The following is a 17,092-nucleotide window of genomic DNA, read 5'->3' as shown; positions in this document are numbered from 1 at the left end:
AAAGCCTTTCCGGACGCTAATGTAACTTTACAAAATGCAACGACGACGTCATGGTTACAACAAAACACATCTTCACGATGTGATTGAACATTACTGCGATTCGGTTCAGGCACCAAAATCACATGGTTGGCATCATATGACGATCCTGGTTTGGCTAAAATCGACTATATTCAGGGAGCAAAACAGCCGAGTTCATCAGACTCCAGTGACCTTTGACCTCCATCCTTCCTTCACAGGAAATCCTGAAATCCTCAGTATTCTGAGTCAATAGACTCCACCACCTCCACTCCTTTTCTCAGAACTGCCACAACCATGAGAGCAACACACACACTCACAGCCTGGCTGATTTCTACCTGTTCAACCATCTTCCTTCAAATGTCTCATATTCTGTTTTTCGACACCGTTAAAGTTCTCACAACGTAAACATCTTGTTACGCCTGCATTCCACAGCAGTGACGTTTTAGAGTGGTACGTCCAATTTTACGTTAGTCTACGTTAACGTCTCGTCCATGCTACGACAGAAAAATAGAAGAAACTTCATCTTTTTCTGGACTAGTTTACATTTTTGAAAATTTAATTTAACAAACCAAGCGTTCCACAATCTTAAATCCAAATCTGGTTCAGTCACATTCCCAAACACCAAAGACCAAGATCAAGATTTCATTCAGGTTACTTGCTTTCAGCAGCTGGAATACACTACACCTTACATTTCCAAATAATACTCATCCAAAAACATCAGAAACAAAATGTCTCGGTCAAACTAGCTAGCTGTTCTGGCTCGGCCGGATCAGTCTTGTAATACCACCTGGTACCACCAGATGGTGTCGTGATCCACTCCCTCTTTATCCGTCATGTAAGATGAGCGCTAACATCCTGGCAACAATGAAACGCTGAAACCCTGAGGGGCAGCGGCTCGCTCCAGGAGCTAAAGCACACGATCCTGACATCCGCCCAACTGCACCTTTAAGACACAAGACTATTTTTATGTCAGTCTGCAGGTCTGGAGAGAAGGAGGGAAGGGAGCCTGGTATGTAAGTCATTATCACGGCAGCCCTCAGTGAGGAATTCCACCTACGGCGGTGTGTTGTAAAGACCAGAGATGTTAATAACATGGAGAGAAAAGAGGCGTGCGCGAGGAACGCAGTGGTGCTAACAAGACTCCTGCTATGGCGTTATATTGGTTTGTATATCCGAGGTGCACCGGTACAACTGCAGATCGCTTACATAACCTTAATGAATGAATAAATTATAGAAGTGATTGGTTAGCAGCATGGGGCGCCCTCTCCAAGGCGTTTTAATAATGTCGGGGATATATAAAGGGTAAGAGCGGTGGGAGAGAGTGGGGAAGTGTAAAAAGAAGGTGAGAAAGAGAGGAGGTGGGGTGGAAGGAGGTGACAAGAGGGGAAGGGAGGGGGAAAGACGCACCGGCGGGGAATCACGACGGGATTAGGAAAAGGTGGGAGCCAAAAATATCCCCGGCCGAGGAGGCTTGGCGCAATAATGCAGCAACAGACAAGACGGCAGCAGCCGCTCCCGCTGCCAGATCAACACAGCTCAGCAAGCAGAAGGCCTGTAGGAGGGTTCACTGAAGACACCGGGAGAGGGAAACTTCCTCCGGCATTCAAGAGGAACCTTCGGTCAGAAGGAAGTGCCCCATCGATCTGACGCGCCGGTACTCTTTATGACTGACGTCTCAAACCAAACAAACAAAAAAAATCCACGCTGGAAGATTCATCGAGTTAACATTACAAAGTCATGAAGCTGTTCTTAAGGTTTGCTCAAGGGTGTGCAGTGGGTGAGTTCAGGGTGGGCACAATGGTGACTTTCATTTTCTATGAGAAATCGCTTTAGAGAAGAAATCTATAATAATAATAACGATGATAATAATAATAATGCATTGTTTTCATGGAGTGAAGTCAAGATTGGAGATGGTCTTTTCTGGTGTCCAACAGCCTTAGTGGCTTTGCTGTAGTTTCTTCCTGTATGAGGAGCAGCGAAACTTCAATGCTATTTTAAACATCATTACCTTAAATGACTTTACATATACGTAATAGTAAATACACCCTCTCTTCTGGCTGTTACTGTCATCCCATGTATCAATCGCTCCAGCCATTGTGGTTTGGTGAGATTCTGGCAGAAAACCTATTTTGGGTCTAAATATCTACATTTCTATGGTCAACACTGTCTGCTATTAAATGAACTTTAAAGTCCTGTAAATCCTTGGAGAAAAGCCTCCTCTGAGCTTTAAGCTAAATGTACAATCTGACATTGAATACACCAGCTGAGGAAAGGATACTTAACATGATCAATAGTAGGGAGACCACCGGGGATAATGGTCTCTGTAATGTGTTTAATGTCTTCTAAATACCAGCCAATAAATTAGCAACAGAAATGACACATGAATAGATGCTGGCCCGTGGTGGCGTGAAGTGGGTGTGAATGTTGCATAGATGATTTGGCAAAGTTATCAATAATGGATGAAACAGAATTGCATCGTGTGTGGGCGCAGCTTCTCGACAAAACATTCGAGACGTCCACAAATACCCATCATTAAGAACTGCATAAGACCTGACATGATGTGGCTAAGATCAGGTAAGTTCGACCCGAACGCATCTAGTTCAGGGGCCACATATAGACCCGCTTCTTCCACCAGACCCTATAATACCCTTTTAACTTTAAAGTTTTCCCTCGTTGTTTGGCAGGATTGTTTTGACCCACAGGTCTTATGTTAGACAGCCCTGCTCTAATGCAACATTTGATCTTTCTGCAAATCCATTTAAATTACTTGCATTGTGGGGTTTTTAAGTCCAGTGCAAATGACTGACTCTCTCCCAGTGCATCCCAGTGGTTTGGTTTACTATGAAATGCAACAGATCATCCACTGCTAGTGTTGTCGGTAGGCTAATCCTGAGAGCTAGCTGTGTGCTAAGATCTGGTTGAAATGCTGCCACCGAGTCCTGCATGCTGGACTCTAACCTCTGACATATGTTTGATGAAATATGTTTGTTCTAAATGGTAATTTTATACAGACATTACGCCAATAAGAAAGTGGAGTACCTGGAGTACCAGTCAAGAGTGTTTTTTATATGAGAAAATAGTGAGGTATTACCATTTTATCCTCAGGAAATGCACTGTGGGGTATTTCAGTTTCAATCTGCTTCCTCCCTAACTTCAGAAATCTGCATTTGTCACAACAGACAGCAAGTCGCGACGAGCTCTAAGTGAAGTAAATCGCTGATACTCATTACACCAGCAAACCACTCAGTAGGAACTTTTCTCGCAGTCAGCCTCAATTTATCCAACATTTTCCTCCACCTGAAAACCTCCCATCATCCCTGCTGTTCCAATCTTCTTCTATTCAAATGAAGCCTCACCTCCTCTTCTTCATGCATCTCTTTACATGCTGTCTCCTCCTCCATCCTGATTTCTCTCTCTGTCGCCACAAGAAGAAAAAAAAAAAGGGCAAAGACTCACAGAACAATTCACACTGGAACCAAGAAAACACAAAATCACAGCTTGTAATTTACTGTCCTCCCCGTGAAGAGTCCACATAATGGGGACTGACAGTAGTTACACGACGACGGCGTCTCTCATGCTCACGTAACGTAACGACGAAGGCATCGGTAATCAACAGCCTCATTTCAGCCCGATCCGCTAACGTTTACCTCCTCACTCCACAGACACGCTGCTGCGTCGTCAGCTCATCACCGCGTTTCTGAACTGCACCTTGATCCCCGTCTACAATCCTTCAGTGCTCACACAGCAATAATCTGGAGGCAAAAGCCACCGGCGAGGCCAACCAAGCTAGCAGGCTAACCGAGCTAACAGGCTAACTGAGCTAACAGGCGCTTTTGAAACTCAAAATAGAGAATTCACCCTGTTTAAGAAAGAAAAATTCCTGCTGTTTGAATTCAGGATTTAATCCTCATGCTCGGGTTCATTCTTTTACAGTTCATTTTTTGAAGATCTCTTAGCTAGCATGCTAAACCAAGCCAGGTTTGGCAGGTAGTCTCCTCTGCTTTGAGGTTTGAAACTTTGCTTTTCAATCAAAATAATAATAATTTTGAGAATAATCTTTTATTCCCTCGATGAAATTCACAACTAAAGAGAGAACTGGTATTTCTAGGGGAAGTTCTTGCAATTGTTAGCTTTTTCTTATAGATTTACTTGTTTTAACCTTTTCACTTTTCCGAAAGGTCTCAGCCGTATTAATTATTGTTCAATACTAAAAATACAAAAACTTTTACCTACTTTCCATTTACACTGATATCAGCCAGTGGTGTAGGCCAGGGTATATCCTGGTATATTAATCTTTAGTCAGCATTGTGAACACCCTCTTCCAAACCCCCATGATGCAATAGATAGATAGACAGATAGATAGATAGATAGATAGATAGATAGATAGATAGATAGATAGATAGATGGATAGATAGAGTGAGCCAGTTTGGTGGATGGAAGCAAGGAATTCTTAGATTTGTGGCTCAGTCACTTGACATACAAGATAGATGAGTTACAATAAAACACCAAATTGTCCTCCGAGGCTGCGGCTCAAGCAGATTCGCCATGTAGATCATTCGACAAGCAAAGCGGCGGTTGCATAATTTTATTGCCCTGTATCGTGGAAATATTGTGCTGTCCCTGGTTGTAAGAGCTGAATAATTTGCTGGTGCATGGTCAGAAGGATTCCCGGCGCCTCGCAGTAACATGTATCTACCTGACGAGCATTTCAGCGATGATTCCTTCGACTTTCCTCTCCCTGTTCAGTGATACTCTTATTAGTTCGTGGGTGAAGAGAGGATTCGGAGGCACCAAACAAGTAACATCACAGTATCGTAGGGATGAGATCCACGAAGATGAAGCAGATGAATTATCTGAACAAACTCAATTCCTACATGAAATTGGATACATGAGAACATCAAAACTGGTTTATTTGTACTTTTAAAACATTTTTGGCTGCTTCCACACTTTCTAGCTTGAAACAAAGGTGTATTTGAGGATATAATTGAGGAACGTTGTAGTTCATACGGTTCAAGGTGAAACTGACTTTTTCCAGATTGGACTAAACGATCGAGGCCTTGTTTCAGTGAAAATTGGATTCCGCCCAATTGGACTTCTTCTTTGGGGAGTGTTTCCTTTTTCCTGTGTTTAGTTGGATCAGTTCTTTACTGGGCATATAAGAGGTTCACGGTTTTAAGATGTTGGTTTATACTGAGGTGGACGGGTTTTGCGTTGTGTTTGGGCTGAAAACAGTGAGTCAGATCTGGCAGCCCTGCTCATCGGACTGAAGGGTGATTTGTTCTCTACGAAAGCACAGAAATAAATGCAATCATTTGAAACAATGCTCTCGTGACTCCCCTCTTACTTCTATACATCTCAGCTCTGAGTCGACCATCTTCCCCCGCTGTTTAAGAGGCCATAATGAAGTAGCTTTTGAGGAGCTTAATGAAACAAACCCACGTTTGGAGAACCGATGAGTCTTTTTCTGGTGGGAAATCGGCGACGACTGACAGTTCCAACACCTCGGAATGTGGCACATGGCGCTGCTGCGAGTGAGTCTGAACATCTGCGGTTGACTGCTGCAGAATCATATGCTGCCTGCAAATCCGCTACGTTGAGCATGAATGAGCCTAGAAGAAATTTGATCTGAAGCTTGAAGAGAACTTGAAGATGTTCATTTGAGACATGTCGATCCCAAAAAGCTTCTATGGCATCAAATCAACGGTACTCGATGTCCTGACTCAACCTAACAGACGGAGGTGATAGGTGTTGGAGCAAATGTGGAGTTGTTTCCACACTACGAGGTCTCAGACCCGGTTTACACGACGACGTTTCAAGTGAAAACACTTCGTTTCTGTTTTGGTTTTGAAACATGGAAACGGCAGAAATGCTGGAAACAGTACAGTTAGCTTGCTAGCATCCCAGCATTTCCAAAAACTCTCACCGAGGACCGCATCTCAGTGACTCCGAGCACCGTCGTCATGTTAAAAAACACACAAAACTGTTTTCACTTGAAGGTGTTTAAACGGGGCCTCGGTGTTGACTGTCTGCTACATTGCTCCGCTAATCCCAAAACTCCACTGAGCCGAATGTGTAAAAACACAATTAATGTCACCAAATACTATAAAAACACCAAAGCCGTCAAACATCAACAAGTTTTGCACTCCAGAAGAGTAGAAGTAGTTGTATTTGAGTTAATGCCACGTATTGGATTGTATACTGTCCTGCAGCTGCAGGAAAATGATCCAAAAATGCATAATAATTCAGTATTTCTTGACTTTTTGAGCCTAACGCTATTTTTTTCGTTTGACGTTGAAGGTAAACTAATAATAATTTCTGAAGCTGTTGATCATTCAGGATTTCGAAGAGGGGATTGGTCAATGGAGAGAGTTTCAGGGTGCAGAAGAAGCTGTGGATGCAGCGATTTGCAGGCTAACACTGAGCTATGGGTTTCTGGAAGAGTTAAAAGCCAAATACTGATATATCTTTGTGCTAAGCTGGAGCTGCCATACAGTGCATCACCACATTAATCCGTCTAAAATTCTAACCTACTTTTTTTTAATTATTCTTTTTTGTCTTTAAAATGATCACAACAAACTCTGACAAACTGTTTACAATGGTTATGAAACATCTGCCGAGCAATCTTCAATGTGAGGGCTGAGTAAAGTCTACAAAGTGGTCCAGACAGATGAACAGGTAAATGGAGCCGCAGTCTCCCCTCCGTACAAAAAAAGTGAATTCATGAACAAATATTGACACTGCAGTGTGCAAGGAATAAGATTTAGTATACTGGTAACATTCCATTGTTTATTACTGGCCTACCGTCTTCAACTTTTTTTTCACTCCTGCCATTTTCAATCTTTTTCTTATGAAAATTCTGTCATTAAAAATCTTTCTTATACTTTTTCTTAGAAAATATATAGAAAAGAGTAATTTACAGGGCTTTTTTTTTGTTTTTTACACATGGAATATTCTCTGGCTTTTTGTTTTGTAACAGATATGACTCAGTCGGTTCTTTTGCAGCGTGTGGTGTTACAGAATATGTATCGAAACAACAAACTTAAGTTTCTACAGCGTAGCGAAAAAAAATAATCGCAGTAATTTTCAAAAGAAAAAAAGAAATAAATACAGACTTCATACAGGAAACTGAAATACATGCATACATACGAGACAGTGCCATGCAAACATAGTCCATTTTTGGGAAGTAAATTATTCAGGAATTGCATTTCTTTCTCATTTTTCAAACATTTTCATGCCTTCTTGTTCTACGTAAATATCATGGCTTGTACACAAAGTGTCGTTCACTGCAGATGGTGCAGGAAGGAGCCCGGCCACAATGTCAATTCAACAGAGATACTTCCAAACTCCCCTGGAATACTGTTAATGCTAAAATAAGAAGAGTAAAAATAAAAAGACTCTCTTCTACCTTTAGTTTCGTCTGTTCTCCTGTAAACAAGCATTGGGTTTAACAGTGTTGAGCATATATAGTGTTTTTCATGACTACCTATCAGTCGCATTGATGCACCAAACCCTCCGTTTGGTCCAACGTGTGTTTTCCTGCGAAGACACAAGGACGCCGCACCTCCTCAACGGCGACCCCCTCCCCCACCCCCCCGTAAGAAACGTTTAATCCCCGACGGCGATATCGACCGGCCTGTAATCAGCGTACGCACACGCCGCCAGCTTGCGACCTGCCTGCCAGAGGTCAGCGCCAGATGGGTATCAGTCAGGGCTGTTGGCCTTCACTGTTTGTTCTGAGGCCGCTACACAGATTCCTATCGTGACCTCTGCAGGCAAAGATAATGCGGTTTTACCGCCATCAAAGACAGAATATTGAAAAATGCGGTCCCTTCAATGAGATGTCATTTGAAGTGTCGGGTTGGGTACCGTTCCCTCACTTTTCGCTATATCCCACACAGAGTGTGACAGGAATGACGTGATTCTGTAGGTTGCAGTTTGCATCACAGAAATAAACAGAAATTTGTTGGAACAAGAAACATTCCAAACACTTGAATTTTTCCTTTCATGACATTATTATTTCTGTCTTCATTTTTAATCTAAACATAATTGAATGAAACGACCACAAACTCCAGATAGTTCGTCTCTGAGTTAGAATGAGCCTTTGTGAGATTAGCTCAATGCTATTTTAGCCAAGTCATCAGTTCTGTGCCAAAACCACCAACAGCAGTTTGTCGTTTCATTTTTCATTTTTCTTGTGGTCCTGTTTGTTTTCTAGCTCATTCCTGCGGCACTCTACAGGGACCAGCTGTACCGACGTGACACCGGAGTCAGCTTCAGTAGTATTGATGGAACCTGTCAGTAAAACTTGATTCCACTGATCGTTCTGAATCAAAGAAAAACACAATTGGAATTTTGTCTGCTTGGAAAAGAATCCTGAAGGACTGCACTTAAACTCGATTACACATCTTTACGGTCTTTCCCACCAAACCTTTTCCCCTCTTTCTTTGAAATCAGCTCATTTAACTAATGGCCCATGGTTGATTTATATGCTTTATAAGCTTAATGAGACTTTGTTTTCTGATCATGGAAATCTTCCCAACGACAGATTCTGTACACTATTTGGCACCACTGCTAGTATTGACTCACATTCAGAACTTCCAATATCGTTGACAGAAAGCCTTTGTAAGCAGATCACAGATATCCCTACACTCTCGAAGACTTTCCAGCATTCTCAGTCTGCTGGGAAAGTTCAAGCGTTTCAAGCCTTTAGCTCGGCTCTTCACTTTTGGTTTTACTGCTCTGGCGCAACAGCCGTTTCGGATTTACTTGAGTCAGACTCTAAGAAATGGGTTTACCGCTGGTTCAGCTGCCTTTGCTCGACAGTTGCCTCTCGTTTCTTTCTCCAACACGGCAGCCCGCTGCGGGTCTTCCTGACATTACCGACGAAATCTTGCGACCCGTTGCAAGAAAGCAGAACGACTGACCTGCTGCAGTTCTGTCCACACGATGCAGTGTGTGACATAATTCTTCATAATGGACACAGTGTATGCCATCTGCCCGGTTCAGCTGTTCAGCTTTTTTTTTTGTTGGTTTTTCTTTTTGTCCTTGTTGTAATGTTAGGGAAAATGCATGCGGTGTGCTTTTGGCCCACTAATTCTCTCTCTCTCCATACAATTTGTATTATTTCTTTTGACTCTTTGAGGGGTAAGGTGCGTGCACAGTCACCTTTCGCACAGTTTGAATTAGCACACTCGAACCGCCCTCTCCAACTTGAGTGTCCTTGGCTTAACAGACTGCTGTGCTCCTCGCTCGCCTCTTTCGGGCTCCAGGAGATGAACACAGGATTGCTGATATTTAAAACGGTCTAACATACTGTGTGTTTAGGATTTACGTAGAGGTTTAGCAAGCGTACGTTCTAGTGACTAAATACCAAATAGTCGGGAAAGAGCTTTACAACCATGAGCATGTTGCGGTTTGTGCAAATGAGATACACTGTCCAGATTGAAGGACTGAATGACCGACCAGCGGGGCTGCGCTCGACTCTGGCCAGCTTAGCTGCTATTGGTTGGGAGTGACGATTGCCCATGTTTCAAGGGACATCTCAGACTCCACCCTGCACCTCCAGAAGTGCCACAGCATTGGAGAATACCTCTAGTTTGCCAATAACTTACGGATATTGACTGCTAAACGTTACAGACTACTCAGACATTCGTCACATGATCGGGATTCTCCCTGACTTCGATGCACTCTATCTCCTCCCTCTCCCGTTCCCGTTCACGTTCGCGCTCCCGCTCCCTCTCCCGCTCTTTCCGCTTGGCCCGCTTCTTTTTCTTGTGTCTCTTTTTGGACGGCGGGAAGAAGGTCAGGAAGACGGGAAGGATGACGAAGCAGTGCAGCACGGTGCAGCCCGCCGTGAGGAGGGAGCACTTGAACAGTGTGTAGGTCAGATTGGAAGGCACAAACACCAGGGGCATGATGCCGATCACAAAGCAGGACGTGTTCTGCAGGATGGCCGCCCCGTGCTCCTCCAGTGCCAACTTGATGCACTGCGTCCTGGTGTGCTCAGTGGCCAGCACAAAAGTGTACAGGTGTGGTGCACAGTGATCCATGGCGAAGTTGAGGGTATAAATAAGGCACAGGATTGAGATGCTGTCCATGCCGACATTCCAGAGGGTCATCAAACCCAGGACGCCCAGCTCCACGGACGTCACCGTGAGGATGAGCCAGAAGTTCCCCAAGGGGTTGATGACCAGGAAGAAGGTGAGGATGAGGATGGTGAGTACGCTGAAGCCTGAGGTCAGGATGGGCGAGATGACGGAGGAGCTGTAGCGGTCCATGAACACAAACGTGGGATTGAAGGCAATGAATTTGATGCTGTTGATCAGCATCAAGGGGCGGAGCTTTTCTAAAAGCTCCACCACCTCCTCGCGCTTCTTCTCCGTGGTCCGTGCTACCAAGTACATCCTGGACGCGATGATGTCGTACTCATCGGTCTCACGGTTCTTGGAGAAGATGATGTCCTCGGTGAAGTGCTGGTACTCCGGGCTCCGCAGGAAGGAACCCTTCAGGATGCTGATGAAGTCGCTCTTCGTCGAGGCGCTCACGTTCACCACCCGCAGGTAGTGGAAAAAATTGTCCATCCAGGAGATTTTGTTGAAGCCGTGACTCAGAGTCTTCAGGTGCTCCTGCACCGTGGAGTTCCAGTATTCGATGGGCTCGTAAATATAAAACCCGATCACAGGACTGTAGTTACTGAAGTACTTCTGCTGGGTCAGGGCGTAGGAAACACTGGGAGAGTTACTCGCCAGCAAGTTCACAATGTTCGATCCGTCACTGATTTGTAAACATCCCATGAACGAGAAAGATGCGTAGATCAGATACAGAATGACCACGAAGGGTTTGACGTAGGTGTTGGTAATCCACTCTGTGTAGTGCTCTCGCAGGAAGTGCTGAATGAAGTGATTCTGGTACGGGACGCTGTCGTGGTGCGTGGACAGATCGTGTCCGTCGCTCATCATGGTTTTGAACCACGTGGGCTGGCGGTCCAGGTACTCCACCGAGGGGATTTTACAGCAGAAAACACTGTGGTAGCGGTTCTGTTCCAGCTGTCCGGCGAACACCAGACAGGAGCCGTAGAAGGAGAAAACGTAGAAGTAGTTGACCAGGATGGCTACGCACATGCTCTGGCAGAAGATCTTAACCGACTCGATGTTGGTAAAGGGGCTGGCGCCCATACCAAACGTTATGATGTAGAGCGAGCTGGTCATGGTGTAGCACACCATCACATCTGCAAAGGCGTCTGCCACGCGTTCCTTGAACGGCAGGTTTTCCCTCGTTCTTCTCCAGCCTGCCAGCAGCTCGAACACTCCTTTGGTTCCATGGCCTAGGAGAAGAGGAAAAAGACACGAGTGAGAATATATAGAGGAGTTCATACAAATTCATATGTACAGATGAACGAATAACTCTACCAGAAATTTTAGCATGTCTATGAAACCATAGAAGCTGTTTGAAAACATTTGCAGATTTTTGAAGTGCTGAATATCCAAAAGTCAAAGTCAAAAATGACTGATTGATCCTAAAGTGTCTCAACAATCCCACAATTCACAGCAACTTGTTTTGTCACAGTAAATAACAAATGTGGCAATTCACTCAGCAAAACACATGATCACATAGAGAATAAGAGTCGATCCAAAAATACAGCACATGTAGAAATAATAAGGTTATCTGTGCTCACAGACATCAACCGTTTCTAAACAAAAGGAGCAATGATTGGTGCATTTTAAGAAATGTGTTACAAAAAATTGTTCAAATGTGTACCTTTCCTCCACTAAAGGCACGACTCAAACGAGAAAAAGGTGACTCTAGTTAATGTATTCTCTAAATTCTCCAATACTACTGGGACAATATCTAGTGCACATTTCCCTCAACAATCATATGCAAATCCTCACAACACATCATGACCTTCTTATCCTGCAAGCAAAATAATCCTCTCAAGAGCGTTGACAGTGACATCGTCAGATCCTGACCTTCTTCGGGGCGTGTTGACAAGGAAACGATTGTAAGTTGCCTGCAAAACTGTCTGTTTACACGCAGACTCACTCTCATACATGGTATGATTTCAAGATTTGTATCACAGAGTTTCTTATAAACAGTCAAAACATGTGAACTTGGAATCAAAATGATTATTTTTCAGCGATTTCCAAGATTCAGCATGACTGGTTATCAGTTCAAATGTGGTGAACCACTTTCCGAACTGAAAATACTTCACTTGAGTCTCGATAACAGAGTCAACTTCCTCATTTTTCATCATGCATGCGACAGAAATGTACAGCGTCTCTTATGCCACGCATCAGTAAACGGAATCCAAATCTGTTAGCAGTCCATTCATATGAGTCCAATCTGTGGGATTATCACCAGTCCAAAACATAGACGTGAATACCCAGCGTTCAAAGGCAGAAGCATCGCCACAGAGCCAAACCTCCCACGCCGGAACACCCGCCCACCCACGCACCGGGGTTATTTATTTGTGAAATGCTGCAAGCAAATGTCTTATGAATTTCTGCACACGAGAATCAACAGAATGTTCCTTCAGCGTGTAAATATTTCAGTAACCGGCGGGTCGTCGGTATGTTCCCACTGCCGGCGTGGAGAACGTTAAGGGGATCGCTCCCTTTGACAGCATTGTAAATTTCCCCTCGTTTGACACCGAGGGAAGAAAAATTAATTAGGTATAAAGGATTAGGCCGACGTAATGAGACGGCTAGATGGCTCTTCCTGCTTTTAGTTTTATTAGGCTGCGCTGCGAAGTGACGACTAGCGTCGGTTCAGAGAGAGAGGGGAAGTTGGAGCTGGTGGGTTTTTTTTTTTTTTTGCAGAATCCCTCTCAGGGCGTCTGCATGTTTCCCATCAGCAGTCAGAGAATAGGACGTTAAGTAGGGTGTCATTTTGTAGACATGATTAGAAAAGCTGTGAGGTTCATTACAGGCAGCGATTGCTGGCAAGTGGAGGGGAAACAGAACAATAAGCCCATCTGGTGAAGCGCCCCTGGTTAGAGGCTGTATTTCTACCACAGAGGGAGATTCTCAAAACGCTCCTGTGACAGACTGTTATCGCAATTATTGATACTTCCAGAAAATATAAGTGTAATCAACAATGATTGATTGCGCGTATCTCATCAATTGATCTGTTGGCAGCAGCTGAATGAACTCAGGAATGCAGACATAGACAAGAAGAAGGTGACTTCAGTGACAATGGGAGCGGTTGTTGGGTTAACTGCTTCGCACACCGCCGATTAAAGTCTGATTTTCAAGAAGTCATTGGCAGGGTTTAAAGATAGAGGGAGGAATACCACAGGACTGGGAGGTAAACACTTCATACTGGAGGTCAGAGGTCAATGACATGGTGAACCTTGAATCACTGCCGTCAGCTGGTGAACACAAACCAGACACAAGTCACATGAACGAACCAAAAAGCAGCCCAAACATTTCGGCTATCAGTGCCGTTGTCGTGTAAACAGAACTCCAAACTGGAAGGAAAATAAATGTAATCAATCATTAATGTGAAGTAACATCTATTTTTCACACTCTTTGGAAAGCCGCTGCTCCACAGGTATGAAGGCTCTAACTTTCCTCCTGGTTTTATTTAATTCTGCTTTCTAGAAAGAGCTGAACCCATTTTTATCGCAGACGGACACTTGGGAGACTTCGCACCCGTCTCTCTCTCTGTGAAACCACCTTTGTCTTTGAAAGGCTTGTTGCTGGAAAGTGAGAAGAATCCCAATCAGGCTGCGTGAGAGAGGGATGAGCGAGAGCAGGCGGAGATCAAAAACAGGTCTGATATGTATTCAGTCCCGCGTCCGTCTGAGACAGACGCTCCGCGAGGCAGCATGTTTTCAACCCATCCACACAGACAGCAGCCTGCTCCTCTTCATGACAGCCCAGACCTTCACGCTTGTTTCCCTCACTCTGTCAAAACACTTGACTATTTGTCTATAATGTAAATGTGGCCTTAATTGAGCCAAAGAACTTGGAAACATCTAAGGCTCCATTTATACGACAACGTTTCGAGGTAAAATACAACAACTGTGTGTTTTTGTTTCAGAAATGTTTTGTGAAAACAGTGTAGTTTTCATGTTCATGCCACTAGAGGGTGCTGTTGTTTGTCTTCGTCATGAAACCGCACACACAAAAACATTAACATGACTCGTAGCATTTTAAAACAAGAAGTCAAAGACATTTTCTGCACCACCCAAGTCTCAGCAGTTTAAAAAGCAACATTTCACCGCTGACGTCTTAAAACTGTGACTTTTGAGCCTGTAGTGAAACTCTGACGTCCCGCCGCTGCCTCCGTCAGCTGTTAGCGAGTATAAATGAGCTACAACAAATTCAGTTTATCTGCGGCGTTTGAAATCATCAACAGGGTCTAAAAGACGAGGTGTTATTGATAGGTGGCTAACGGCGCTAATCGATGAAGTCAGCTAAGAGTGACACAGCAAGCTAGTGTTGTTAGCATTACAGAAACGAACAAAATTCACAACGATAAACAACCTATCATCACCATTTAGCCTCACAGGTAACAGTGTTGACCAGTGTTGCGGTTTAATCTTAATGTGTTGAACTGTTTTACATCGTTTGAATTACACAATTAAAGTGTGTTTTCTTTTCTTGGTGTCAAGTTGGAGCCGAATGGCTCCGAGGCTCCGTTTCCACCACAGTGTTTTCAAGTTGTTTTGCGTTTTTAGTGCTTGGAGCCACTGAAAACGCAACATTTTGAAAACGGCTCCCAAGGCGGAACTTAAAACGTAATGCTGAACAAAAAAAGAAAGAAATGTTGTGAAACATTGACATTCAGCACTGCTTGATCTCCATAAAGATTCAGTTGCTCAATATGTTTTAAACAGGGAATCACTTTGTCTCCCTCAAGCATTGCAAGAACACCCGATCAATACATGTGTCGCGCTACAAAGACGTTCAAATTGGAGTTCCCTTTTCACATTTTATCGAGCCAAAGAGTAGATTCTTATTTCTGTATTCAAACTCTCTGCTGAAATCCTGACAGTTTATGAAAAAACAGACATGCTGTCATTGTCATGCTACGCTCAGGAAGCCGCCGAGCCACCGGGCGTCGGAGGCGTGCTTTGGCTGATTCTGCAGGCTGAAATTGCAGCTGAGAGGCCGTTATTATACAAACACAGTCCCCACTCAGCTGTTCACAGAGATTTCACCAGGACCGACTGCTCCAGTCCGTCACTGCAGCTGCCAAAAAGTATGTTACGCCGCCTGCAGAGTCATATATAGAGAGAAAATGGAGGTGAGAGAGGGCAGACTTGTTCATTTGCCGTCTCCGTGTGTGTGTGTGTGTGTGTGGGTGTGTGTTTGTGTGTGGGTGAAAATGGGAAAAGCAGCAGCAAATGAGAGCCCGGTCTTCCCTGCAGATTCATGGCAGTGGCTGTAAAGCTCGGGGAGAGCGGCTGCGGCGTGCGTCACGATGTATCGGGACGTCACGGCGGCAGCGCTTTAGCTTTATTACCCCAATAATGGTGGAACACAGCAATCAGGGACACAACCTGCTGCTGGGCCCGATATCACCTCCGCTCCCTCTGCAGCAGCCGCTCGTGTTAACGGTCCCGGGGCCTCGCATTGAAATGTAGACATTAACTTCTGAACGTTTGAATGTTCAGACAATGGCTTCTTGAAAAGCTAATTAGCATTGAGTGGCGCTCATGTTTTGGTCCGTTTCCCCGCTGCTTTTCCCACTTTGCCATTGATTGAACTTTCTGCCCTGTCCGCGCTCGTCTGCCCCCCCTCCCCGTCACAGCCACTGAATGAAATTCAACCTTTCACCGGCGCGCTTGGCTGTATTATCGGGGTGTATTCATGAATTTCTCACACTGATGTGAGAAAACATGAATGTCGATGGAGCAGGATTATAAGAGCTGACCAAAATAAAAAACATGTATTTGCACAGGTAATTAAATGAAATTGAAACAAATACTTAATGCTTTACGAGAGCAACTCCACAAAGATGGCTAAACTGAGGTTTTCATCCTGAAAAAGGACCGGAGTGCGACGACTCCTGAAAGTCATCTAAGAGTTGTTGTATCGGCATTGTTGTGAAGAGATGTGTGTATTTTCATAGATCAGGACATCAAACACATCTGAGTTCAGCCTAATTTCATCTTGAGCGGTTCGGATCGGGAAAGCGGTTCCATATTAATCTTTAAATCTAAACTTTAAGATTTTTCTTCGTAGGGTGCAGAGTTTATGTGATGAAAATATCTACAATTTTGCAATTAAAAAAAACTCAACAATCTCAACACAAAACCAACAGAGACGCCGTGAAATGTCCACAACATGTCTTTATTTTTACACATTCACACTGAAAGCATGGCTTTAAGCTACTTTTAAGATTTTTTTTTTTAAATCAATATTGACATTTTTATCATTTCCTCAGTGGGCCAGATTGGAACTTCTTTCAGGTCAGTTTTGGGCCACGGGCCTCATGTTTGACCCCCTGGATCTAAGACATAATTCTTTTGTAAAACTGAGGACTTTTTGTGCTTTTTCTTTTCCTGGTCAAACCTTTTACACACGAGTAATGTTTAGCCACAGGAATGCTTTTTTCAGCTGAACATTAATAACGTGGGGCTATTTACTCGACAGAAAGAGCAGTGGCGAGAAGGTAGTAATGCAGTCTTGCTTTCACTCAGCTGCAGCATAATAACAACACTGAGCCATGATTTTCGCTGGCAGGTCACGGAGGCTTTTATCTCCGGCGCTCCGACTCGTGACTCCGGCAGCTCTGAACTCGCTGGCGCTGGCAGCGCAGGCTGTTTGAACCCAGGTAAGCGCTGCTATCGAGCCTCCGTAACCTGCGGCGACTTCCCCGCTCCCTCCTGATTCATCCGCTCTGCCTCCGGCGCCGATCGCCGCGGCGGCGCCGGCCTCTCCCCGATGCAGATGTGAGCCTAAATGGGTTGTGAAGAGGGCCGTTTGTCACCGGCCGTCCGGCAGGCGCTCCTCTAACAAGAGGAGAGGCGGGTCGGAGGAGGGCATGTATATCCGAGGCCCAGGAGCGGCTGCACTTCCTGCCTCTACCCTCCTCCACAGCAACAACAACAACAAAAAAAACAGTC

At 44.4% G+C, this 17,092-nt stretch overlaps 1 protein-coding gene across 1 annotated transcript in view; it reads right to left on the bottom strand.

The window, feature by feature from the left end:
* Positions 1 to 9,657: 9,657 nt before the first annotated feature.
* The window catches only part of ptchd4 (patched domain containing 4), a 30,287-nt gene continuing 22,852 nt past the window's right edge, over positions 9,658 to 17,092 (bottom strand). The window contains exon 3 of the mRNA XM_030110669.1: positions 9,658 to 11,341. Within this exon, the coding sequence (XP_029966529.1) occupies positions 9,660 to 11,341 (1,682 nt within the window). The 3' untranslated portion in view covers positions 9,658 to 9,659. The remainder of the gene's footprint in view (positions 11,342 to 17,092) is intronic.

This window comes from Salarias fasciatus, chromosome 15 (genome assembly GCF_902148845.1).
Source record: "Salarias fasciatus chromosome 15, fSalaFa1.1, whole genome shotgun sequence".
Lineage (NCBI taxonomy): Eukaryota > Metazoa > Chordata > Actinopteri > Blenniiformes > Blenniidae > Salarias > Salarias fasciatus.
Note: the sequence above shows the minus strand (reverse complement) of the source record. Positions and strands in the feature narration are given on the sequence as shown.